This window comes from Nicotiana attenuata, unplaced genomic scaffold (genome assembly GCF_001879085.1).
Source record: "Nicotiana attenuata strain UT unplaced genomic scaffold, NIATTr2, whole genome shotgun sequence".
NCBI classification, from domain to species: domain Eukaryota; kingdom Viridiplantae; phylum Streptophyta; class Magnoliopsida; order Solanales; family Solanaceae; genus Nicotiana; species Nicotiana attenuata.
In genome coordinates, this window is record NW_017673275.1 from 118,626 (window position 1) to 142,656 (window position 24,031).

Here is a 24,031-nt window from a genome sequence, read left to right on the forward strand (position 1 = left end):
TGTTATTGCAGCTTTGTTCCACAGTGCTAGGTTAACCATATTTAGTCCCCCTGTAGCTTTTGGTGCACACATCCTTTCCCAAGATACCAATTCCTTTTTTGTTATTACATTCTCCCCTGACCAAACATAGCTTCTGCAATAAGCCTCAATTGTCTTGACCACTTTAGTTGGCATGATAAAAATTTGTGCCCAGTATGCTTGGATACCAAAAATGACATGCTGAACCAATTGGATTCTTCCTGCATATGACAGCTTCTTAGCTGTCCAAGATGAAATTCTTGCCACTATTTTGTCAATGAGGGGCTGCCATTGCAAGATTGAAAACTTCTTGGAGTCAAGTGGAATGCCTAAGTATTTGAAAGGCAAATTTCCTTGACTGTATCCCAACTTCCTCTGGATCTCCTTTTGTGCCTCTTCACTGACTCCTCCAAAATAAATAGAGCTTTCTGCTAGATTAGCTCTAAGTCCTGAGGCTGCTGAGAAGGTCTGGAATCTATCATGAATATAGCTTACTGAAGTTACATCTCCTCTTGCAAAGATCAGGAGGTCATCTGCAAAACTCAAGTGAGTTAGATTCAATCTTGCACACAAAGGATGGTAATGGTATGCTTTCTCCTGTTTTAGACTTTTTAAACTTCTGCTGAGATATTCCATAGTTATGGCAAATAAAAAGGGTGACATAGGGTCCCCTTGTCTTAGTCCCCTGGCTGCATCAAAAGGCTTTGTTGTTTCACCATTAACGAGGATGGTATAGTTCACTGTTGTCACACACTCCATGGTCCAATTTATGAATCTAGTAGGAAATCCTAGAGCTTCCAACATTTGATGCAAATATCTCCAGTCTACTGTATCATAGGCTTTTTGAATGTCCACTTTGATAAGGCATCTAGGAGAGATATTCTTCCTAGAGTAGGCTTTAACTAGCTCATGAGCAAGAATCACATTATCAGCAACCTTTCTTCCTGGGATGAATCCAGCCTGAGTTTCTGAGACAATGGATGCAATGACTTTTTGTATTCTATTAGCAAGAACCTTAGCTATTAGCTTATATAACACAGTGCAGCAAGCTATAGGTCTATACTCTCTAATGTTGGTAGGATTTGGGACTTTAGGCAGTATGGTGATGGCTGTGCAATTCACTGCCCTGTACAATCTCCCTGAAGCAAAAAAATTCTTGACTGCTTGACAGACTTCATCTCCTATTATTGGCCATCCTTTCTTGAAAAAAGCTGCATTATAAACATCTACCCCTGGAGCTTTGTCATTACCAATTGCATTTAGCCCTTCATATATTTCATACTCAGTAACATCTGCCACTAAATTCACCTGTTGTTCATGATTAAGAGTTGGTCCTCTCTTCATTATTTCTCTATTGACTGCTGGCAAGCTCCCTATTGTTGATCCCATCAGTGATTTATAGAAGCTGATAATCTCTTCTTGTATCTGTTGCTGGCCTGTTATTTTATTTCCCAAGTTATCTTGCAATTCTGTGATCACTTTCTTTTGTCTTTTTTCCTTCATTACTGCTGAGAAGTATTTAGAGTTTGCATCTCCAAGTCTAAGCCAAGTAGCTCTAGCCTTCTGCTGTAATATACTTTCTTCTATTAAAGACCATCTCTCCAAGTATTCTAGAGCTTGTTTTTCCTCAGTAGCTAGCTTGTCTGAATAGCCTTTTGACATTTGTGTTTGGATATCCTTCAGCATACTCCTAGTAGATTCTAGCCTCTCTGTGATGCCCCTGAATTCACTATTGTTAAGCTGCTTCAGCAAAGGTTTAAGCCTTTTAAGCTTTTGCCATATATTCCTCATAGGATCATGCTCTTGCTGTTCTTTCCATACTTCTTCTACAAGTGTCATGAATCTTGGATGTTCTGCCCAGACATTAAAGAATCTAAAGGGGATCTTGCCATATGGTATTTGCCTTCTGATATTGATAACCATTGGTGCATGATCTGATATAAATGGGAGCCTATATTCTGCTTCCATGTGACCATATTCCTGCATCCATTCATCATTTCCAAATACTCTATCGATCCTGCTATAAACTCTATCTACTCCCTGTTGTTTATTTGACCAAGTGTAGTAATCTCCCTTCCAAGCTAACTCATGAAGATTCATTGTTTGCACACATTCAGTGAAGTCTTGAATTTCAGCCTTTGTAACTGTTTTCCCATAGATTCTGTCTTGAATTGTTAAGACAGAGTTAAAATCTCCCCATATAAGCCAAGGTTCTGTATTTTGTGATGCATCATCTTTCAATTGTTGCAATCGAAGCTTTCTTTCTTCTACAGTATTAAACCCATACACTACTGTCATGTGGCACTTTATATTATTATGCCTGCTTGTAACTCTGCAGTAGATTGTTTGAGCAGATTTCCCTAGCACTGTAATGTCATAGTACTGTGGATCCCAAAGTAATCAAATTCTCCCATTTATTGCATGTTCATAATTGTATTGAACTTGCCATCCAGGTGTTATTAACTGTGATATCTAAGTTGCTTTCTCCTTCTTTACTCTTGTTTCCACTATCCCCACTAGTTTGATATTGTTCTCCTTTATGTAGGTACCTAACTCCTTCTGTTTGTATCTCTTGTTGGTACCTCTAATATTCCATACCATCCAAGACATGTCAATGTTGGGGTTGCCCACCTATATCAGGTGGTTTTTGAAATGCTATCACAGCTGTACACTGGCTAGCTTGTGCCCTGTGTTTCACTGGAGACATTATTGCTTTGGCATAGGTCATTTGATTATCATCAGCCTTCATTTTCCCTTTATCCACTTGCCTGCTTGTCTCTATTGCTTCTCCATCTTTGTGAGTTTCCTTGTTTTCAGATGGCTTAGGTACACTTAAAACTTCCTTGCTAATTACTTCATCTTGTTTCTACTCCTCTTCATTTATTGTAACTTGAGCTGGTTCCTTTGTTCTCCATATTTGTTTAACTGCTGGTGGCTTCCTATTCCTGATCTGGGGAATTGGCTTGTCATTATCCTTTGAAATTCTGCTACAATTGTGCCCTGCCTTTAGACATTTTTCACAAAACTCAGGTTTCCAATCATACTCAACTGCTTGTTCAAACATCACCCCTCCTTCATTCATGATTGGAATACTTGTTGGTAGAGGCTTTGTAACATTCACTTCTATCAAAATTCTCGCATAGGAGATTCGCGTTTGTTTAGCAGTACACTCATCTGCAAACATAGGAATCCCTATTGTGCTTGCTATTCTGCTCAGTGAGTTTCCACTCCAACAGTTCATGGGTAATTTTGGGAATCTTACCCATAATGGAATATCTGTTAAAAATTCAGCAGCAAAATCAAAATATGGTGACCAATGCTTCATTATCATTGGTCTTCCATTCATAGTATAAGGCCCAGCACACATAATTTTCTTCATGTCTTCCAATGTTTGGAATCTCACAAGATAATAACCCTCATCATGATAGAACAAATCTGGCATGGCAACTATGTTCCACACCTGGTTGATGTATCTCTTCATGGAATTGTAGCCTGGCTTCTCACCCAATACATTGACAATCAACGCATTCTTCCATTTCAAATTTTCCTGCTCAATCTCTGATTTCTCCAGCTTAGCTACCAAATTTTCTTCTACAATTTCAGGAGTAATATAGGTCAATGTCATACCGTTGGCTGCAGATCTATTGCTTGTGAGTACATTAGCCCAGGTAGATTCTTTAGATGTAGCTTGTTTTTGCTCTTTTTTTATTCATCAATGGAACAGTATTGCCTGCTGGTGTCTTAGCTGCATGGTCCTGTTCTTTGCTCAATGGAACAGTAATCTCTCGATTTGCAGGTGGTGTGATGCTTCCTCGTAGGTCAACATGCATCGGGATTGGACTCTGATTTGCTTGTTTCTGTTATTGCCTAACTGATCCTGAAGCTTCTCTATGGCAGATCTGTGTTGAGAGTACAGATCCAAGCTCCTTCGATGCTCCAGGAATGTTAGTCACCTTTGATGTTCCAGAAATGGATTCCATGAACTTTGTTGCGCTCCTTTCCAATGTGTTGAGCTTAGGAATTTTGTCATCTACCCGAATTTGTTGCTTTCTAGGTCGCCCTCATGCTTTCTTTCCAGTCATGGCAGATCCGGCACACGTTAGCTTAACATGCGCCGAGAGGACTTGGAGAAGAATTAATGATAATTCCAAATTTTTAAAATAGTTGAATTCATTTTACAAGTTTTATTTTGGCCCAAATAATATTCATGGGATAATAATCAAAATCCGGAGTTTACTATAGTATAAGATCATCAATTAGCTATCTTATTTAGCATTTTTTGTGATGACTGTATAGTATTTTTACCAATATTGTTAGAAAGATTAAAAGATTAAAATGCAAATTAGTGACCTTTGAGGTTTTTCCTCTTTGACCCAAAAAAGAAAGAAAAACCCACTTGTATGAGTCTAGAGAGACTTATCTACACAGTAAACCTAGAGGTAGACTAAACCTAATTAAAACGTATTAAACAAAAAATGATGATGATTACAATATAATAATAACAATTAACAAGTTGTCAATAAACTACAAACAAATTAGAAAATATATATTGGAGATGAGTCAAAGCCAACAAATGCCACTTGGAGTACGCTAACAGTTTAGTGAAGTCACAACTAACCATTCTTATTAATTTAATTACTTTCAGTTTCTTTTTTGGGTCGAAAATAACATGACGTCATGCGAAAGTTAATAATTACGAACTTTGGACAGCAATAAATCAGACACAAAGAAAAATATACTAAAATATGCATCAAATATGGTTTGACCAATTGGCCTACAAATGAAAAAAAAAATATAAGATCCTATTGAGAGAAAATTCTCCTCCTACAAAAAAACTTTCTAAACGACTACATTATGCATGCTATTTGTCATGGGCGGCTTTCCAGCCATGCCCCATGACCCCTTGGGCGTGCCCCGTGGCGTCCTAGCAAGCCTCCCAATGCCTAGCGCCACGAACGGCCTCGTGGTCTTGGCCGCGCCAAGTGACAAGCGCGCAGGTGCCTCTGTCGCTCCACCGATATCCCTCGCCAGCGACAAGCCGTAGGCAGATGCCAACAGCGCCGCGCGCACAGACAACGCCGCGCGCGCAGACCGTGATGCCAAAGACACTGATGCTGCCTTATAGAAAACTAAGTCATTTTCATTGTAAATATAGAGTAGTTTTATTTCATGTACTTCCATTATGTTTCTCTAGGTTAGTCAAATCTAGTTTTGTAGCTTTGGATTATTTATTTTAAGCATTATTAGGGGGGATCAAGCAATCAAACTTTCTAGCAAGCAAGCAATTCTCTGTACTGGTGTCTCTCTCCCTCGACACCACGTTACTTTTCTATAATAGCTTTCATTAATGCAATCAAGCTTTCTTTCATTCTCAATTCTCATTTCTGTTCTATCAATTGCTCTTGACACTGGTTTTCCCGTACAGCACTGACAATCTAGTCTAGTGTACGGAAGGGACCTCAGTTGGCGGACAGTAACTGCACGAACATCAGTTGCTTAGCCTTACGTCGCCCTTCCATGGAATCTCAGGAAGGCGCCGCGTAACATATTATATGTTCTAGTTGTGAGAAAGATGTCTTTCTCCCAAATATGGAAGAGAATTGTATTTTCCTTTCAAGAAAAGTAAGAGCAATTATAGTATTACTTTGACTTTCCTTTAAGAGAAAAGTAAAACTCAAATATGCTAGATAATCGGGGCAAAATCCCTAACAAATATTAGTTTTGATTCATGTTCAGTTATTTTTAGTTTTTCTATCCGGTGTTCGGTATCCGTCTTGCGGTTCTGACAATGCTTTCCTACCTGAATTTTTTTATTTCAAAACTCGATCGAACTCGAAGCCTCTGATTAAGAAGGGAGGATCCTAAGTCCTTACGATAGCCCGTGGTGGTAAATTTAGCTGAAAATGTAATGTTTTGTGTTCAATTTGACTCAATTAAAGTCAAATTAGATATGTTATGTGGCTATAGTGGACTTGAGAATTTTTTTTTTTTTTTGGAAGATTCGATTTATTAAATTATTAGAAATTATTTAAATATTCTTGACCCATGAATCTTCCAAAAAATCGAATCTTCCAAAAAAAAAAAAAGAGGTCATTAATTTTGATCGCGTAAGAATTAAATTTATGTTACTTATTTGGTGGCCAACGAAGAGTTTCATGAGATCAGGTGCTAGCTGCATGAGTGACCTTGGGAAATTTCTACTCTTTTTTTAATTTATATAATCAATTTATCTTCTTAAGTCTAAGCATTGACTTATAAGATGACATAAATTAAATAAATTTTTTGATAATAAGACTTTTTCTTACATTTGGAAACACTGCCACTTACCCTTTTTAACTGACTATGGATAACGACAAAATGCTTCTTAGAAAAATGAGAAGACTGGTTCACTAATTAATTACTTTTACTTAAAAACGAAATTTATCCCATTAGACAAATGGATTTAAAAAATAGCCTTACAAGACTCCGAGGAAATGATCTCATAACCTAATAATAGTTCCGAAGAGAGATTGATGGCAGTACACTACTAGAAATTTTGTAAAAACCGATCAAGAAAAACCAATTAACTTTGGTCGGTAAAGGACCGGCCAAAAATCGATCAAAGTAGATCGGTTTTTCAAAATTTTTTAATTTTTAATTTTTTTTACGAAATCAACCAAAATATTTTAATTTTTAATTATTTTTTTACGAAACCGACCTAACTTTGGTCGGTTTTCTTTGGCGCAAAAATGCAGGAAACTATTTTTGAGTCCCGCGTAATTTATTTTTCAAGAAACCGACCAACTTTGGTCTGTTTTTAGAATTAAATCAAATAAAAATTAATATTAAAAAAACCGACCAACTTTGGTCGGTAAATTCGGCCGGTCTTCTTAAAAAACCGACCTAACTTTGGTCGGTAATTTTATTATTTAATAAAACTGACCAACTTTGGTCAGTTATTTTCGTGCGAAAATATAATTAAAGAGTATAAATAAATAAATAAATAAAAAGACAATCTTAAAACAAAATGCACCAATGGTCTAGTGGTAGAATAGTATCCTGCCACAATACACACCCCGGCTCGATTCCTAGACGGTGAATCTTTTGATTACATAATTAAAATACAGACCAACTTTGGTCGTTTTTTTTTTTTTGCAATATTTTTCTTTTTGAATTTAATTTACAGACCAATGTTGGTCGGTATACTAAAGCGACCACCAAAATACCGTCCAAGCGTATTTGGTCGCATTTTGGTCGGTAATTGGCCATAACCGACCAAAGTTGGTCGGTTTTTTTGGTTGCTAACTACCGGATTTCTAGTAGCGGTACATATTTTTCTACAATTCCTATTGTTGTGACATTCATTAAAGCTAATAATATTTGGGGATGATCTGAAAGAGAAGAAAACCTGGAAAGTTGAAATAAGAAAATTAGGCTATTTACGCATTGCTAATCATCAGAATAGAGATGAAGAATTGGTCTAAATAGTCGCATACTCAACCGTTTAAATAATATATATATATATATATATATATATATATATATATATATATATATATATATATATATATATTTGATAATCTATGTATACTGACTAGATAAAATAAATAGTGAATCCGCATGGCTATTTATGTAAATATCACAGTAGAAATCAGAGGCCAGCTTTACATGACAAGATGAAGAATTAGCCCAAATAGCCGCCTACCCTATTACTTAAACTAAAAATAACGGGTGAATGTATAATATATGCATTATTTATATATTAAATATGTCTAGTATTGTATACTCAATATATGCATATGGCTAGAAAAGATAAATAATTAATATGTCCGACTATTTGTGTAAAGATCCTTTACGAGATCGGGGCCTTCCTGGGTGGCCCAGCTTGAGTTTTACAAAATCTTATTCTCGGCCTTCTTGGGCTTGGCCCAATAGGCAATAACGGCAATAAAATACAATTCACTTTGCCTAATATCAAACTGAAGTTTCAATTACATATCCGTCGCCAGATGCTAATCTAATCTCAAATTAACACCTAGATATTCACAATCTACAGATACTTAAGCATGATAAACTATATACTGTAGAAGAGTTTAAGTCATTAAGCATTTGACACTTGCATATCAAGCTAAAAGGTTTATTATAATTACATAAATTTTATCAATTAAAATTTGTATCACTGTTTTGGTATTTGCATGTGTGTAAAAGATTGAGAGAATGTGATAGAGAGACAACGAAGAAATGAGGCTTTTTCCTGGATACGCATTTAGTACAGTCAAACCTTTCGATAACATTATCGTATGTTTCGAAATTTTTTGGCTACTATAGTGAAGTGTTGTTATAAAGAACATATACTATAACATAACATGAAGAATTCATTTAAAAAAAAAAATTGGCGGTTATAGCGAAGTAGTGTCATAGAGAAGTCTGTTATAGAGAGGTCTAACTGTATATTATAATCAGATCTCTCTATAAAAGCATCGTTTATTTCAAAAAGTTTCGGCAATTATAGTCATGAAGTGGTGTTATAGAGAACATATATTATAACATAACATGAAAAATTGGTTCCAAAGAAAAGTCGGCCGTTACTATAAAGTACTTATATATAAAGACATTATATTTCCAAGTTAACAAAGAAATGTAATAGTAATACATCCCTTCTTTTTTACAACCAGCAACAACAACAACAACGACCCAGTAAAATCCCACCAGTGGGGTCTGGGGAGGGTAGTGTGTACGCAGACCTTACCCCTATCCCGCGGGGGTAGAGAGGCTGTTTCCGAAAGACCCTCAGCTCAAGAAGACAAAAGAAGAAAAGAAAAGAGGCAATCTATCAGTACCGTCAATAGAAACCATAGAACAAAGTAAGTGACTTTTTTACAACCAAGAGAAATTTGAAGTCATTAGGTGAAGGATTAGGACCAAGAGCCAAATAAATGCCAGAATCCTTCATTAACCAAGTGCAATAAATATTCTTGAAAATCTTACCTCCACAATAGCTCTTATGTAGTTTAAAAACATCAAAATTATTAAACTTTAAACCCCAAGAAAAGCTACAATGATAAAGTGTAGTCCCAATAAAATTCATATGAAATGAGAAATCAAATTTGTCACCAACTTTAAGTGTACGAACTCCAATATCATCATCTTCAGATTTACAATGAACTTTGAGTAAAGGAGTATTTTGGGGGAGACCACTTATAAAACTAAAGGGTAATTTTTGGATTTAAATTGAAAGTATTTGTTATATGCATAAGGTTGATGAATGATAAAATAAGTAATGAAAGTTGAACTTTGGTGTAAGGGTAATAAGCCATTTTGAGAGACTTAGTTTTTTTTTTATGAGAGTGAAAATGAATTTTGTTTCCTTATTTTATAAGTTATGATATACAGATTTGACATTGAAGTATTGGTTTGATTTGGATTTTTCCAGTCATAAAGAAAAGGAAAGAGTAATCTAATGCTATAGTTTAACAAGTTAAGATTACATTAATCTGATTTTGTTATTAAAGAAGGGTACTTTTAACTTATATTTTTCGCGAATATTTAACATCCTTGCTTTCAAAAAAATGTGGTCAATCACTTTTTCCGGAAAAAAAAAAAGGAAAAATAAATTGAAATTAAATTATTTAGTTATTTTCGCTACTTGAACCTCTGAGCTTCAGGTCACACTAGAACAACTATTACAGTTGCGCCAAAACTCCTCTCTAAATGAAAAATATAACAATAATTAAAAGAAAAGGCACTTCTCATGCCTTTTTGGCTATTACGAACAATACTACGCCTTATTTAAGTAGAAAAGAGTAGAACCTAGCAAAATATGAAGTTAGTTGAAGTACTATGACTAGTTAGTTTACTTCCACTTCTTGAATTTGCCACCATGATTCTTGCCAAATTTGCCATGTTTGTATTTCCCTTGTGCCTTGCCATGCTTAAACTTGCCATGTTTTCCATGTTTTCCATGATCATAATGTCCATAATGAGCAGTACCAGGTGCAGGGTAATGGCCTCCTCCATGTCCCATGTGATGAGCACCATAGGCTGCAGCTCCAGCAGCTGCAACTCCGGCCATCATTCCATGCCCTGCAGAGGCAAATTCAGAATTTAAATTTGATGTTTAATATTCTTAGTACTGAATTTATTGTACTTTTAAAACTATGGGTTTGAATCTAACATCTATTGAAATTTAAGTAGATTTTCACATGTAAATCTCATTGAAAATATTGGATTTGACTTAAATTGTTACCGAAGAGCTGCGTCAGCTATTAATGCCTTAACAAGCATCTCAATATATAGTATTACTGCAATAAACAAATACTTTGAGGAAGCCCAATCCTTAAGATAAACATAACTTATATAAAGGATAGTCTCTGTAACATGAATGAAAGAACTTGGTAGATTCGACGTTATTTAATATCCTTATATTGAACTTATTGTACTTTTAAAAATATAAGTTTGAATTTAATATCTATTGTAATTTAAGTAGGTCTTCACATATAAATCTCATTGAAAATATTGGATTTGACTGAAATCGTTATCGAAGAGCTGCATCAGCCACTGATCCCCTGAATATAACAAGTATCTCAATATATAGCACTATTGATATGCAATTCTCATTTCTAATTTAATTAACAGAATTTGTCAAGTGTTAAATCTTTGGCTTATGATACTGCTCACTATTGCTGATATGATAACTAAATAATAAAAGCATCAAATTTTGTGATTAATGGAATAAAAGTTTCAACATGGTTCCAGAGTAAGTTTACTTTTAACATTTTAAACATTAGATAAAGTGAGATAGAGAAAGACTAGGGAGGGGGAAAGATCTTGCAAAACAACCAAATGCAATAGTCCTATCTTGATATATTTAATTTCCTACTTTTACTTTGGGGTTTGGTGTGGAGGTATTGCTTCCCATTCTATTTTATTCTGCATTTTCCTTGGAATTGGTTAATATTTGTACATCGTTATTCTATATTCTATCTAACTCCTATTTTATTTGCTGCGCAACTGCTTATTTAAGTAGGAGCAATAAATATTTTAACATTTTTTGCTGTGATGTTCATGAATAGTTTAGAATATTTACTTCTCAAGACACATGTAAAGTAAGTAAGCGATGATACCGGTATGGTGTGGAGCAGGTTGACCAGGGTAACCTGCTAGCGGATACCCTTGTGGAGGATAACCTCCAGGTGGATATCCTTGTGCGGGAAGATAACCTTGTGGTGGATATCCTTGTTGAGGAGGGTAAGCCCCAGGTTGTGGAGGGTAACCTCCGGGTGCTGGAGGATACTGCCCCGGAGGATATTGTCCTCCCGGAGGATACTGTCCTTCCGGAGGATATTGTCCAGGAGGATACTGTCCTCCAGGAGGATACTGCGCATGTTTATCCTTTCCACCTCCCATTCTCAAGTACCTGAAAATGTCATAAAGAGAAAAGAAAAATTACGCTTGCAATTCAAACAGTAAATTGGCCAACACAAGGGGAAAAGAGAGCATGAAATTGTATATAGGAACATATGTTATATGTTTGAGCAAGTAAATAGGGCAAGAAATATAACAAACCAAATGAACATATCAATTGTTGTGTTAGTATTATATTTTACTGAATTGAACGACCCTCAAGGTATGTCAAATTCAAAAGCAAAAGATCCCTCAATTCTTGATGAGATTTAATTAGTAATCACATAATAAAATTCCTTAATAATAAAAGTGTCAATGAAACGAAAGCTGTGATTTGTCACTTGACCAAAACCCAACAAAGTCTCTGAAAATTTTCCTATAAAAAAACTAGAAATTTATTTTTTCTAGAAAGAAAAACAAAAAGACGAACTTTGGAATTTCGTAGACAACCAACAATAAATAAATAGAAAACGACAACTCGGTGCACAAAGCATCCCGCGTTCACGTAAGATTGCGAAAAGAGTCACACTCCCGGGGTGTAATGTAAACAATCTACCATAATGCAAGCATTAATGGCTGATTCCACGGCTCGACCCCGTAAACTTAAAAGACAACCAATAATCAGAAAAGAAAAGAAAAACATCTTGATTTCGCAAATTCATTGAAGATGATGAGTTCTTACAGATTTCCTTGTGATGATGCAAATACGTAGAGTGTGTGAATAAAGGAAGAAATTAACGAGTGGATATAATGCATGAGTATTTATAGGCTCTATTTTCATGTCTGCCTATTAATTGATTCCACGCGTTACTTAGACCATATATGACGTGATTACTATTTGAGGTGTCAATTTTTTTCTCTAGAATTTCTAAGTTTTTCAAATTTTATATAAATATTTGATTAATGGTTAAGAATTATAAATCTACTTATGAATATATGATATTATTAAAAATTAATCATGTTGATATTTGATTGCCTTATCTCGAAAACGAGGGGTGGAGCTAGAGTTTTAGCTATGGATTCGGCTGAATCCTTTAACTTTGGTTAAAATCTAGTGTTTGTCTTAAAAAATTAATTGAATATACACAATTTATTTAATTTAGAATCCTGAACCCATAAACATTAAATTCCGCCCTTTTGTGAACGGGGAGATACTCAAAATTGTATTTCATTTTTCTTTTTCTTGATTCTTTAAAAAATTTGATAAAATCACCAACATATTTCTCTTTTTGTCCGATGCCAATATTGATTTATTTAACATTCACATGATTTCAAATATTTTTTGGATAGTATTTGAGGTCAACCATTTTCGTAGCAGTTGACTTTTGTTGTCTTGTTCTATGTACTATTTTCTTGCCTTGTTTTCTTCTTTTCCTCGCTAATTCCCTAGGCGTTTTGACGTTTCTCCTTGTGAATCGTAAAGTAAACGTCTACGAAAACATTGTCGTAAAGTATTGTTCTTCGTTGGTCTTTTTTGACTTGTTCTCCTTGTAAATCGATTATTTTCTTCCTTTGAGTTTTAATAAGCTCTCCACGAATCAAGCCTATGCCCTTTCTTTGTTCAAAGAAGAGTAGAAAGAGAAGTTCATTGGTGTCATACACAGGATTTTACCTAAGCAATGCCGATTTATTGTCACAAAAATGAGTGTGAATTTGGTGTTATGGTAGTTTTAGGGCTTTAGTTCTTGTCACAAATTGATGTTTACTCTGCTGCATCCATATACAATAGCACCATGTTTTCAATATGCAAATCCAAAATTATTGTTAATGCGTTCATAATAGTGTGATATAATATTATTTACATGTTTTAGACTCCATGTTTATAAGTAATTCGAGACACAAGTAGGAACCTGCTAAATTCGCTCTTATCCGCCTTTGGCAACAGAAAATGCTAATGGAATTTGAACTCTAATCTCTTGGTCACACGGTGGTAACTAGGTAACTGAAGCAACTATGATGCATCGCAAGTCTTTATCTTCTATCTCGCTCTAGCACCAATATATTCCTCCCCACCTTAAAGTCTAATACCTTACGCTATGTTTGGATCATTGTTCCCCATCGTTTTATAATGTATTGTATATGTTTGAATAGATTGTATTGTTTGTTATTGTTAAATAGTAATATTTTAATATTTGGTTTGACTGTATCGTACAGGATAAGTTTACTAAATACCCTCAATTGTTTAAATATTAAATTTATCAAAAATTATGCATACAAATAATTTTAAAAAACAAAACAGAAGAAGGCAAAACACCTTAAGAAAGCAGAACAGAGGAGTGAGACAGAAAAAGGCAAAACAAAGGAGCATAGCTAATTAGAATCGAGTTAAAAGCAAATTAGAAGAAAATATAAAACAGAAGGCGTTAAAACACCTTTAACGTTGGCGGCATAAGTTCTAGAAAAAAAAAAGTAGGTTATAGATTGGAGATTTAGAGTTAAAATAGAAAAAAAGGTAAAGGAGAAAATAGAATTGTGGAGTAATAAGTTATGGCATAATTGGAAAGAAAAATAGGAAACAATCCCACCACACCGATTTTGTTTCAAAAAAGAGGATTTCTCATTGTTCCGGAACAATGGATTTAACAATACAATACAACCAATTTTAATGAAACAATCAAAACAAACATTGTTTTGGGATAACAATACAATACGACACAACGGGGACAACCATCCAAACAAGCTGTTAGTCTGCAATGCATAAATTGAATGACAGAACGATAACCTGAAATTTCACAGCAGCTACTCTTATCCGCCTTTGGCAACAGACAATGCTATGGATTCAGTTTTAGAAGATCTCGGCAACATCACGCATAGCAAAATGATAGGTCAACAGAAAAAAAAAAACATGCGGTGTAGGAGAATATTAAGTGCAAAACTATATAGGCCTCTTATAATTTTAACTTAAATTAAGCAATCTACATTATATAGCACTAAAATTATGCATACTACAATTACAAGGTTAAACAAAACTATAATAATTTCATTTCTGAACATGCCGAAGATCCAACTATATATGGATAAGCTTTTTCTTTTTCTTGAACATCCAGTAACTAAGCCCACCAACCGACTAATCCGGACGAACCGGGAAGGTCTGTTAAGAGGGGTAATGTGCTCCATACCAAGAGCTTCCTCATTTCCAGAACTCGAACTCTAAGATCTCCAGTTAAAGGCGGAGAGATCCTTACCAACCCACCACACCCTTCAGTGGCGATAAACAGTTGAATCAGCAAAAGCGCAAAGCAGCTTCCAGTTCCTTCTCATCATCGCAGTTATACCCCAGTTCATAAGCTCGAGCTGAAGCAGTATAAGCAGAAAACAAAAATAGGTGAATAAAAGGAGTTGAGTGATAAATAAACTGGAAGACAGAACTATACATACCAAAACGACCTGAACCCATGAATGGTTCTAGTTCGTCTGCCGCACCAGCTTGTTGTTGCTCCTGTATTTCAACAAACAAAGAGAGAACTAGCTAATATATTATAGCAACAAGCATTTAAACATTATACTTTAATATCTTAAAAGTTGTGTTACATGGAAACCTAAGTTGCTCCGACATGGCAGTTTAGGTGCCGCACCCGTGTCGACACGACACTAGTATGGGTGTGGGTATGGGATCCGTACCGGATCTGGTCAAACAATTTTGGGTACTTTGACCATGATGGACGGAAAAATTCGAGACAAGAATCACAAGATACAATTTGATTCCCGAAATCAGAACCAATACTAGGGTAAATTGGAAAAAAATGGCATACCTTATCTAGGAAATCAATCTTTTACTTATCTACAACTTGAGAGTAAAAAAGAAATGCACACTTTACTAGTTATACTTAAGTATTCCACAACACTTCTCATAATTTAGAGATATTTTTATTTTTTTGAATTATTTTTAGCCGGATCCCCGCACCCGTATCCGTACTAGGATCCGTATCCCAGAATGTTACAATTTACATCTACAAGTATCCGACATCTAGATCCGCACCCGTGTCGGACACCCGCACCCGTATCCGAGCAACTTAGATGGAAACAAGATATAGCATAAGTAGGGAGATGCTGCTCCTACTCTCAAATTTTTCTAGGCTCATTTATTCAAGCATCAGGTGTAAACCAATCCTCACAAACATACATTTTGACCTAAAATATACTAAAGGATGTATTAGATCCTCAAAGATTAAAAACAGCTAAGAACAAGCAATGTGTACACTAATACATTACAGAAATATAGCTGCCACAAATGATAAATAAGAGACTCTTGGACGGGTGGAGATATCACTCCTACAAGAGTTAAATCTACAGGGTAAAAGACCACTAATATTAGGTGCAAAAAGTATACCATTCATTTACATATAGACATGATTTTCATTTTAGAATTGTAACATTTTTTTCTTAAGAATAGCATACTTTATCACCTAGAACAACCATCTTTGTCGGAATGGAATAATTTGTATCTAAAAAGAACCAATAGAAACAAGTGAACTTTAGCATATCACTATTCTCAGTGTCTACTTATTTTCAGAAAATAGAATTTCACAAGTTGATGCACATAGTAATATTTTCCTCTGTACTTGACTGTGCACATTTACCCGGAAATATTGAATTCCAGAAACGCCATAAGCTACAAGTAGGTTCTTACCACATCTGGTTCCGTTTCATCTGGTAACAACAACATCGTGTCCAAACAGTGGCCTGAAATAGTGCACACAAGCAGACCATTTATTGGATCCAGTACAACTTCCCTGCATGTGTCATCACAAACTGTGCCCACGTACACAAGAGAAAACCAATAAGCACAAACCAATGACCCAAGGGGATCCCATCTTTCTACTTATCGAATGACTGATTTGGACTGTTGCAAACATTTTCTTACCATGAACGTTTCCAGTTTTCTCACATACAAATACATCCCCAATTTGATGGTAAGCGCATGTCTTCCCAGAACACGCATGATCATTGACCACATTATCACCTAGGCCTTTGCTTTTCTTCCAAATAGAGACTTGATCAGCAACGGTCTTATCGAGAATTATACGATCATCATTTATCTGTGCATTAAAGGGAGGCAAGTACAAACTGAGTGGAAAATATGCATTCAAAAAGGGAAAGTGGAGGAGGTAAAGTGGGTGGGGGGAATGAGTACTAAGAATACAGATTGGGATAAATCCGAACATTCGGCGTTGGGTCAGGGTGTGAGTTCATGGGAGGGAAAAAAAGGTATTCTCAAGGAACATCAGTTTCAATTGACTGATTTATTAATGTTATATTATAAAATCAATTGACTGATTTAAAAGTCTTCATGTGCTAGGCTTTTGAAGTTTGGTGTATTTCGTAATGGACCGTTCTTGCTTGGTGCATCAGGGAATAACGTTTTTTAATTACTCATTCAGAATAACCTTAACTCCTTCTTTCCCTTCTGTATTTACATTTTGTCATCTAATCCGGTAAGTTTTTCACTTTGAGATATTTTTTAGGTCCTATTCCCATCTATTCCCGCGAATCTCTTACTGTTTTTTTAATTTCTGTTTTCTGTTTTACATATTTGTAAGAGAATGGTTAATGCATGAAGGAAAAAACTCCATCCAAACAATGCCCTTCCCTTACGCTCCTGACTCACCCTACCCCTCAAAAAGAAGTTAAAATAGAAAAGAATAAAATCCATCCACCCGATGTGATTTATGGAGTAAAATCAAAGGACGGCTTTATCCCACAAATCCGGTCAATGAATTCAAGATGAAATTTATTTGTGATCATACCAGATCCCGATGAAGTAACTAGAAGCTTCAAATACAGAAAACACTACTCACCTGAGAAAGAAGAGGAGCTTGGCTTCTTTTAGCAGTCTGCATTTGGATGTAATACTCCTTGAATTCCGTCGGGCAATTACTGACGAACTCCACCATGTCGTCTGCATCACGCTGCAGAGAATGCATTTCATTTTACCCAAAAGTAAATTTAATCTACAAGATGCATACATCAATTCACAACTAAAGAAGCATCCCAAGAGGCCAATCTCCCCACTTTGCAGTTTGCTCTCCCCATTTCCTTCAATATCCCATTAATTGACCCTTTTTCTGGATAGGATAAATCATGAATGTTTCTGTGCTCAATTTTTTTGTTAAATCATGCCGTTCTTGATGACAGAAATGAGAAAACAGATCTTGTCCTTTTCCTAATTTAATAGTGTGGTTTTTCTTTTGGCGTAACAAAATGTTTTTAGTGCCCAAATCTGTATCCACAAGGAATATCATATTAACTTAAAAAAATTACAACGAGCTAGCATATGTTACGCAGCCTAATGTTGACCCACTTTGGCATTTCGATTTGGTTCGGCTTAATTTTTCTTACAATTGGTTTACATATTTGGTTAACATTTTCTAAAATCAACTGTGCAGTTCAATTAGGATTTCGATTGTGTTTGGAAAGAGCAATAATTTGGTTTGGGTCTTTGGGAAAACTGAGTAGTTGATTTCTGTTTCTGGAAACCGCATATTTGGTTTGGCAAAAACTGTATTAGTTTTCAAAACCAAATAAGGCTGGACATTTTAAAGCCTTTTCAGAACCATTATTTGCTTTCCTAAAAGAGTTCCCAACTTAATTTTTCTTACAATTGGTTTACACATTTGGGTAACATTTTCTAAAATGAATTGTGCAGTTCAATTCGGATTTCGATTGCGTTTGGAAACAGCAATAATTTGGTTTGGGAAAACTGAGTAGATGATTTCTGTTTCTAGAAACCACATATTTGGTTTAGCAAAAACTGTATTAGTTCTCAAAACCAAATAAGGCTATCACAAAGCCTTCTCAGACACATTATTTGCTTTCCTAGAAAATTCCCAAATACGTTCCCGAAGCCAATCATTTTAAACTAAACCAAAACCATACTCTAATAGTACCCAAACATTCAATTTTAGTTTGACATTTGGATCTACAATACTAAAAAGTTACTATAAGTTTTGAGCTTTCAATTCAACACTATTGGAGAGAGTATAATTTGCAGAGCTAGAGGTAAAAAAAGAATTAGGTTAGCTGAAGTAATTGGCGATGACAAGTTAATATTTGAATCAAAGATACCTTGATGTAAAGCTTCTTCCAAGCACACTCCCGTGGCTTTTTTGTTGGGAGCACCAGACCCCATCGCAAGCAATAACTGTATCAACATTTCATCAATCAAGAAACGCCAATCTCAAATGGATGAAATACATATTCTGAAGATATAATTTTTAGCAAAGTACAAATAAGTAAAAGAATAAGAAGTGTCAGCACAAAGGTAGTCAAAAGTTCAATGCAAATAATTTGGATGCATGAGTACTTGAGGATATGGAAAGGTATAAGTCTCAATCCAAATAGATGAAAGGGAAACAAGAAATCAGGAATCAAGTTAAGAATGACTCTGTATGAATACTAGCACAACCACCCAAGGGTATGGCACAGTAGTCACTGAAGTGCGTGCAAACCTTCCCATCCGCCTAAGCCTTATTGGGAAAAGTTACCAGGTATCAGTGCTCCTGGTATTTGTTGGTAGGAGCTAAGTACCTGATATAGTAGTCGAGGTGCACAAAAGCTAGCCCGGACACCACCATTACAACAACAACAACAACAACGACCCAGTGAAGGACACCACCATTATCCAAAAAAAAAAAAAAAAATACTAGTACATGTACCTATAACACCAGACAGATAGATTATAGATAAGCATATGCAGCATGAATGGAGATAAAGGGGAAAAACACAAGAAGCATTGTACTTACAGCCGACGCCATAAGGATTCATCAGAAGCAACACCATTTAGAAACTTACAGACCAACGAACATGCAACAAGATCCTGCCACATTACCATAAAAAGAACATTTTTTGTCAATAGGAAATAACCACGGGCATAAAACAGCAGAAATGGCTCTCGTTTATCCTCTCTTTTTCAGTCTCTTTTTGTATGGGTAAATAATATGACAAGCAGAAAGGTTTAAACCAAACTCAAAACAGTAACACTGCCAAGAAAGTGAATACCTCTGAGGAAAGGAACTTGAGAATGTGATGGAGCAACTCAGGAGGGATTTTGCTGAGAATACCAGTTTCTATCATCCTTGGAACGCGTCTTACGCTGTTGGTACCAGCACCGTTACACGTACCCATATGAGTCTCACACATGTTTGGAGGTGAAGATGCGCATTCACCATCAGCTTTAATTTCGATTGGTAATGCAAGAGATTGAGATGATAACAATGTCTTCACCTTTTTGTTCCCCTCTTTCTCCTCAAATTTCATGCGTTTTGCTCCTCTATTTTCCTCCTCCTGCTCCTCCTCCTCCTCCTCTTCCCCCCCATCCTCCACATCTCTCATTTTCTCTGTTACTTGCTCCTCCTCTCCACCAAACTTGTCATTATTGTCCTCAACTTTCAGTTGCTTCCCTTCATCCTGAACCATATCAATCAAATTACAAAATTTTAATTGAGTCCATACATCTGTGCCCAGTAGCACAAAATCAGAGATATCAATAACTACACTGCACACTCATAGAGATGTGGATATTAAGATGATAGCGAAACAGACTGCAATGGAACTTACAATAGGAAATGAAAATGAAGACACCCTCAAACTCTCCATCACAAAGGAAAAGAAACAACAAATGGAGAACACCACTTAAAATCGAACACATTTCCTCCGTGTAACGTCTGCACATGTGCATCATAAAATTTTCTGTCCTTTTTGTATGGCACTATTACAGCAACACATTAACAATTTTTTGTCAAACATTTTTCAAATATTACTCCCACCATCCTATTTTTGATATTTGACTGAGCACAGATTTTATTATACTAATTTCACTTGTAATTTGTGGTAGTGATAAAGGACGGAAATATCAAGGCAGTGGTTGAAAAGTCAGCTCGATGGAAAAACAGTTTAAACTTTAAATAGTCTAATGAATTGAATTCTTGAAAGTAATAAAAGTTGTATAGGAGTGAAATGGTGTCAAACATTTCGGGTGAACACAACAAGAAAAGATTGTCATATAAATTAGGAAGGATGGAGTATTAACTATAAGAAGAGTGTGACTTGTAGTATTTTTTATGTAGTTCATAAACATGTATATTTTAGTTCAATAAAAGCTCAAAAAAATACTTTCGAGTCCGCACCAAAATAACGCTCCTGCTGTCCTGAACATTCTTTTTTCTGAATTGAGAGTAGAAAAATCGTGGGCAAATGAAAACCTTTTGCGTTTATCCGTTTCTATCAGTAAAAATGACCCTATTCCATACTCCATAACTGAGGCAAGAGAAGAAACAAAAGGTAAGCAAAAGATCAGACATATAGCTGTTTGGACAACTTTTCGGAACAAAAATGTGTAAAAAAAATGTTTAAAATACGTGTTGTAACTACTTTTATTTTTGAAGATTTTGTGACGGTTTTGTGTATGAAAAAAATTAAATTCCTCTGAAAAATGCGCTCAAACCACTTCAATTAAAAAAACGGTTTTTTAAAATCCTTTTTGGCCCAAAAAAAATCTTTAGAAACTGGCACAAAAGGAAAACACTTTGCAACATTTCAATAATTTTTTTCATGAAGAACGCCACCTTAAAGTACTAGCAGCAAAAATTAAGAAAATGATTAATAAGAAATTTATCTAGACTCGTAAAGTTCTCGTCTTTGATTATATTTTATTCATTTCAGATATCAACACAACGTACTGTAGAAGCTTTTATCTGATTTTTAAAAAAAAAAAATTAACACCAGTATTACCAGAGCATAGCCAATCCAAAATCCAGATGGAGGAGGAAGATTAATACTCCCGTGAGTAGGCACGAGTTTTAGAAAAAAATATTTTTGGAACTTGTGAAAATCAAGGATAACATGGGAAAATTAAAGTTAAATTATTTCTAAAAACGAAAGAATATCACAAAAATTAGGATAGAGAGAGTAAAAACGAATCCTTCTATTCATAAATCAGTGGAATAAATTGAAACGTGAAAATGTAAAAATTATAAATTTACCTGATCGGAGAAAGCGAGGACTTCAGATTCAAGGAATTGAGCGAGTGATTCATCCTCATCTTCGGAGGTTGCCATGATATTAAACTTAAAGGACCGAGATACCCTCACCGGTGTATGTAGGTTAGTTTGACCGGAAAATGAAAGCCGGCGACCGGAGAATGGCGTCGGCGAATCTAAGCCGTAGATTGAATCGAGGAGTCATTGATGCAAAAAGTTAGAGGGGTGTGTTCAACTGTTTGGAAAGCGTGCGTGAGAGAAGGTATCGGGTCGGGTGGATCCGAATATGTGGGGCCCCGATAAAGAACATTTTCGAGTGGAGGAAATAAATATCTCCTTTTATTCCATAACGTATTGCAAAAGGACTTTTTTTTTTTTTGTTCTTATTCAATATTTAAAACTTATTTACCAAAATTATTCTAATTTTATATATTACCTGCTCTAAACAAGGATTATTTAGATATTATATATAATCCATTATTAGTACCTTAAATCAGGAGATTTAGTTACATCTTTTTCCTATTTTCTCTACATTCCTCCTTTAATAAGACTCCTTCGAGTTGTGTATTACCTATGTTAAGCTATAACAAACGGAATTTTAGTTACAAAAAAAAAAAAGGAAAAGGATACGCTACAATATGATAACAGCGCGCTTTGAACGCAATTGTCGCCAAAATATAACCCTATTTTCATCTCAACGATTGCTCTACTCTACTTTTACTAAATAAGTTTTTAACAATATTGTCAAACTACGGATATTCGAAATTTCACTACAACAAATTTGATTATCAATGATGAATTATTTTGTCACCTATGATTCACTTTTCGTCAACAAAGATTTTTTGTGACGAAATCCTTTTTGTCAATCTTTCGTCTCTAAACACCGTCACTAATAACATATAAAGGCAACTTTGTGTTTCGTCGCCAAATAATGAAGTATTAAATACGAAATTCTTTTTCGTCCCCAAACACGTAATATTTATGACGGATTTATTTGTCATAAAAAGTACAAAAAAATCGTACTTGATAGTATGATTTCGTCACTAAAAAGTGCATTAATGTCGACAAAACTGCCTCGTCTCTAAAAATTTAGTTTAATTAGTGACGACGTCAAATGTCTCTAAAGCTACGTATGTTTCGTAGTTGAAAAACCGTAATTTTGTCACTAAAGACTACCTTTTATCTACAAAAAAGTATTTCGTCCCTAAATATATAATTAGTGACAATTATAATTTTGTAGTTAAAACTACCCTCTTGAAAAAGAATATTTTTATCGACAAAACAAAGTTGTCACTATAAGTTATCATAATTAGTGACAATTACAATTGTCAAAAAATACAAAATTGATTCGTAGTCAATAAAAAGATGTTTTTGGGACATAAATTATTTTGTCACTAAATATAGCGAATTTATGACGAACTTAATTTGTTTGGTGACGAAAATGTGATATTCCTAAAAACTATACAAAAGTGAACTTTTTTGTCACTAATAACAAATGTTTGATGACGTTTATATTCATATTTGTTTTAAATTGACGTTATACGAATTTGAAATAACATAATAAAACAATCAAGGTAATAACATAAAAATAAAAACAATCAAAGGTAATAACAAAAATATTCACCATTGATCATAAAACTAATATTAAAACTATATTGAAATAAAAGCTCCTTAAATTAAAAGAAACATAGTTAAAGTAAATATGTCCAACATAAAAGCCTAACTAAGAAATATTACTCCTAAACTAGGACTAAGAAGTGGAGGAATGCAGTGACACTTCACTTGCAATTAGTCTTGATCCAATAGTTACCTTCATATACCTGTATAAAAGATAGAGAAAAAATTACTTTAAGTTAACACTTTATGGTATCAAGGTATAAATAAAATATAATTGGTATAAACTACAACTTCTTGTTAGACGTAGAGTTTAATTGGTAAAACAAATAATTGAATTGTGCTACAAATAAATAAAAATGAGAAAAAAATTTAATAGTGTGAAGTATAGTGTACCCAAAGGTGATAATCTGGTGGGGCTCAATCTTCGCTGTATCATTAAAAAAAAAATTCAAACTTAGATACTAAAAGAATTATAATTGAATTTATCATTTAAAGATGTAGTACTTCTAACCTTGATGGTGATGAGCCAATAAAATGACACTTCATTTGGTTTAATATTTCCTCTTGGCATGCCCTTAAAGTACCCAACTCAGAAGTTAATGTTTGTATCTGTATTCGCTGATTTGCTACCTCAGTTTCAGCTACATTCAAACGTTCTTGTAAACCATGTTGGGCAGTAGCAGCATCCTATTTTGCCCTTCTAAGAGCATCCTCTAATTCTGCTGTCCTTCTTTTTGTTGCTGTAGTTGTACTAGGCTTTGGACCATAGCCAAGGCCTTTAATATATCCCGACCTTGTACCAAGTACATTATCAACAATTTCATCAATAGTCATTGGATTCTCTTCAGAAATAGACCAAGCTCTCAAATCTCTCATTTTGTTCTACATAAAAATATTACATCAGTTAAAATAATTATAAGATAGAATGAATACATGTGACATGTTACTAAAGTATTACTTACGTAGTTAGTCTCAGCCTCCGGAGATGACCATCCTTTTTCACTCGAGTAATGGTGCTTTTGTAGAACTCAATCCTA

General features: G+C 34.9%; 3 protein-coding genes and 1 long non-coding RNA gene across 4 annotated transcripts; all 4 read right to left on the reverse strand.

Annotated features, from left to right (window-relative positions):
• Positions 1 to 2,884: 2,884 nt before the first annotated feature.
• Positions 2,885 to 3,848, reverse strand: LOC109215902. The gene is made up of 2 exons (XM_019380024.1): positions 3,749 to 3,848; positions 2,885 to 3,651 (listed from the first exon to the last, which is right to left on the reverse strand). The coding sequence occupies exons 1-2, from the start codon at positions 3,846 to 3,848 to the stop codon at positions 2,885 to 2,887; spliced, it is 867 nt and encodes a 288-aa protein (XP_019235569.1).
• Positions 3,849 to 9,593: 5,745 nt separating this feature from the next.
• On the reverse strand, positions 9,594 to 12,128 carry LOC109215904 (glycine-rich protein A3-like). Its single transcript, XM_019380025.1, has 3 exons — positions 12,083 to 12,128; positions 11,121 to 11,413; positions 9,594 to 10,080 (listed from the first exon to the last, which is right to left on the reverse strand). The coding sequence occupies exons 2-3, from the start codon at positions 11,401 to 11,403 to the stop codon at positions 9,851 to 9,853; spliced, it is 513 nt and encodes a 170-aa protein (XP_019235570.1). The 5' UTR covers positions 11,404 to 11,413; positions 12,083 to 12,128; the 3' UTR covers positions 9,594 to 9,850.
• Positions 12,129 to 14,263: 2,135 nt separating this feature from the next.
• LOC109215907 (F-box protein SKIP31) lies at positions 14,264 to 21,640 on the reverse strand. Its single transcript, XM_019380030.1, has 9 exons — positions 21,381 to 21,640; positions 19,399 to 19,806; positions 19,143 to 19,216; positions 18,466 to 18,541; positions 17,199 to 17,309; positions 16,265 to 16,439; positions 16,031 to 16,152; positions 14,779 to 14,839; positions 14,264 to 14,694 (listed from the first exon to the last, which is right to left on the reverse strand). Exons 1-9 carry the CDS (start codon positions 21,453 to 21,455, stop codon positions 14,624 to 14,626), a joined length of 1,173 nt encoding a protein of 390 aa, XP_019235575.1. The 5' UTR covers positions 21,456 to 21,640; the 3' UTR covers positions 14,264 to 14,623.
• Positions 21,641 to 22,982: 1,342 nt separating this feature from the next.
• LOC109215903 lies at positions 22,983 to 24,008 on the reverse strand. Its single transcript, XR_002066423.1, has 4 exons — positions 23,957 to 24,008; positions 23,506 to 23,876; positions 23,388 to 23,421; positions 22,983 to 23,197 (listed from the first exon to the last, which is right to left on the reverse strand). It is a non-coding gene; the product is annotated as an uncharacterized LOC109215903 (long non-coding RNA).
• Between the last annotated feature and the right edge of the window lie 23 nt (positions 24,009 to 24,031).

What these genes read in the sequence shown, in the direction of transcription:
- LOC109215907 (XM_019380030.1), bottom strand. Translation starts at nt 21,455, where the DNA reads ATGGCAACCTCCGAAGATGAGGATGAATCACTCGCTCAATTCCTTGAA. An exon ending in TCCTCGCTTTCTCCGATCAG is followed by an intron (nt 19,807 to 21,380) that starts GTAAATTTATAA and finishes GATATGGTTCAG; the next exon opens with GATGAAGGGAAGCAACTGAA. An exon ending in TCAAGTTCCTTTCCTCAGAG is followed by an intron (nt 19,217 to 19,398) that starts GTATTCACTTTC and finishes GTAATGTGGCAG; the next exon opens with GATCTTGTTGCATGTTCGTT.
- LOC109215902 (XM_019380024.1), bottom strand. Translation starts at nt 3,848, where the DNA reads ATGCATGTTGACCTACGAGGAAGCATCACACCACCTGCAAATCGAGAG. An exon ending in TGCAGCTAAGACACCAGCAG is followed by an intron (nt 3,652 to 3,748) that starts GCAATACTGTTC and finishes ATAGATCTGCAG; the next exon opens with CCAACGGTATGACATTGACC.
- LOC109215904 (XM_019380025.1), bottom strand. Translation starts at nt 11,403, where the DNA reads ATGGGAGGTGGAAAGGATAAACATGCGCAGTATCCTCCTGGAGGACAG. An exon ending in ACCTGCTCCACACCATACCG is followed by an intron (nt 10,081 to 11,120) that starts GTATCATCGCTT and finishes TTGCCTCTGCAG; the next exon opens with GGCATGGAATGATGGCCGGA.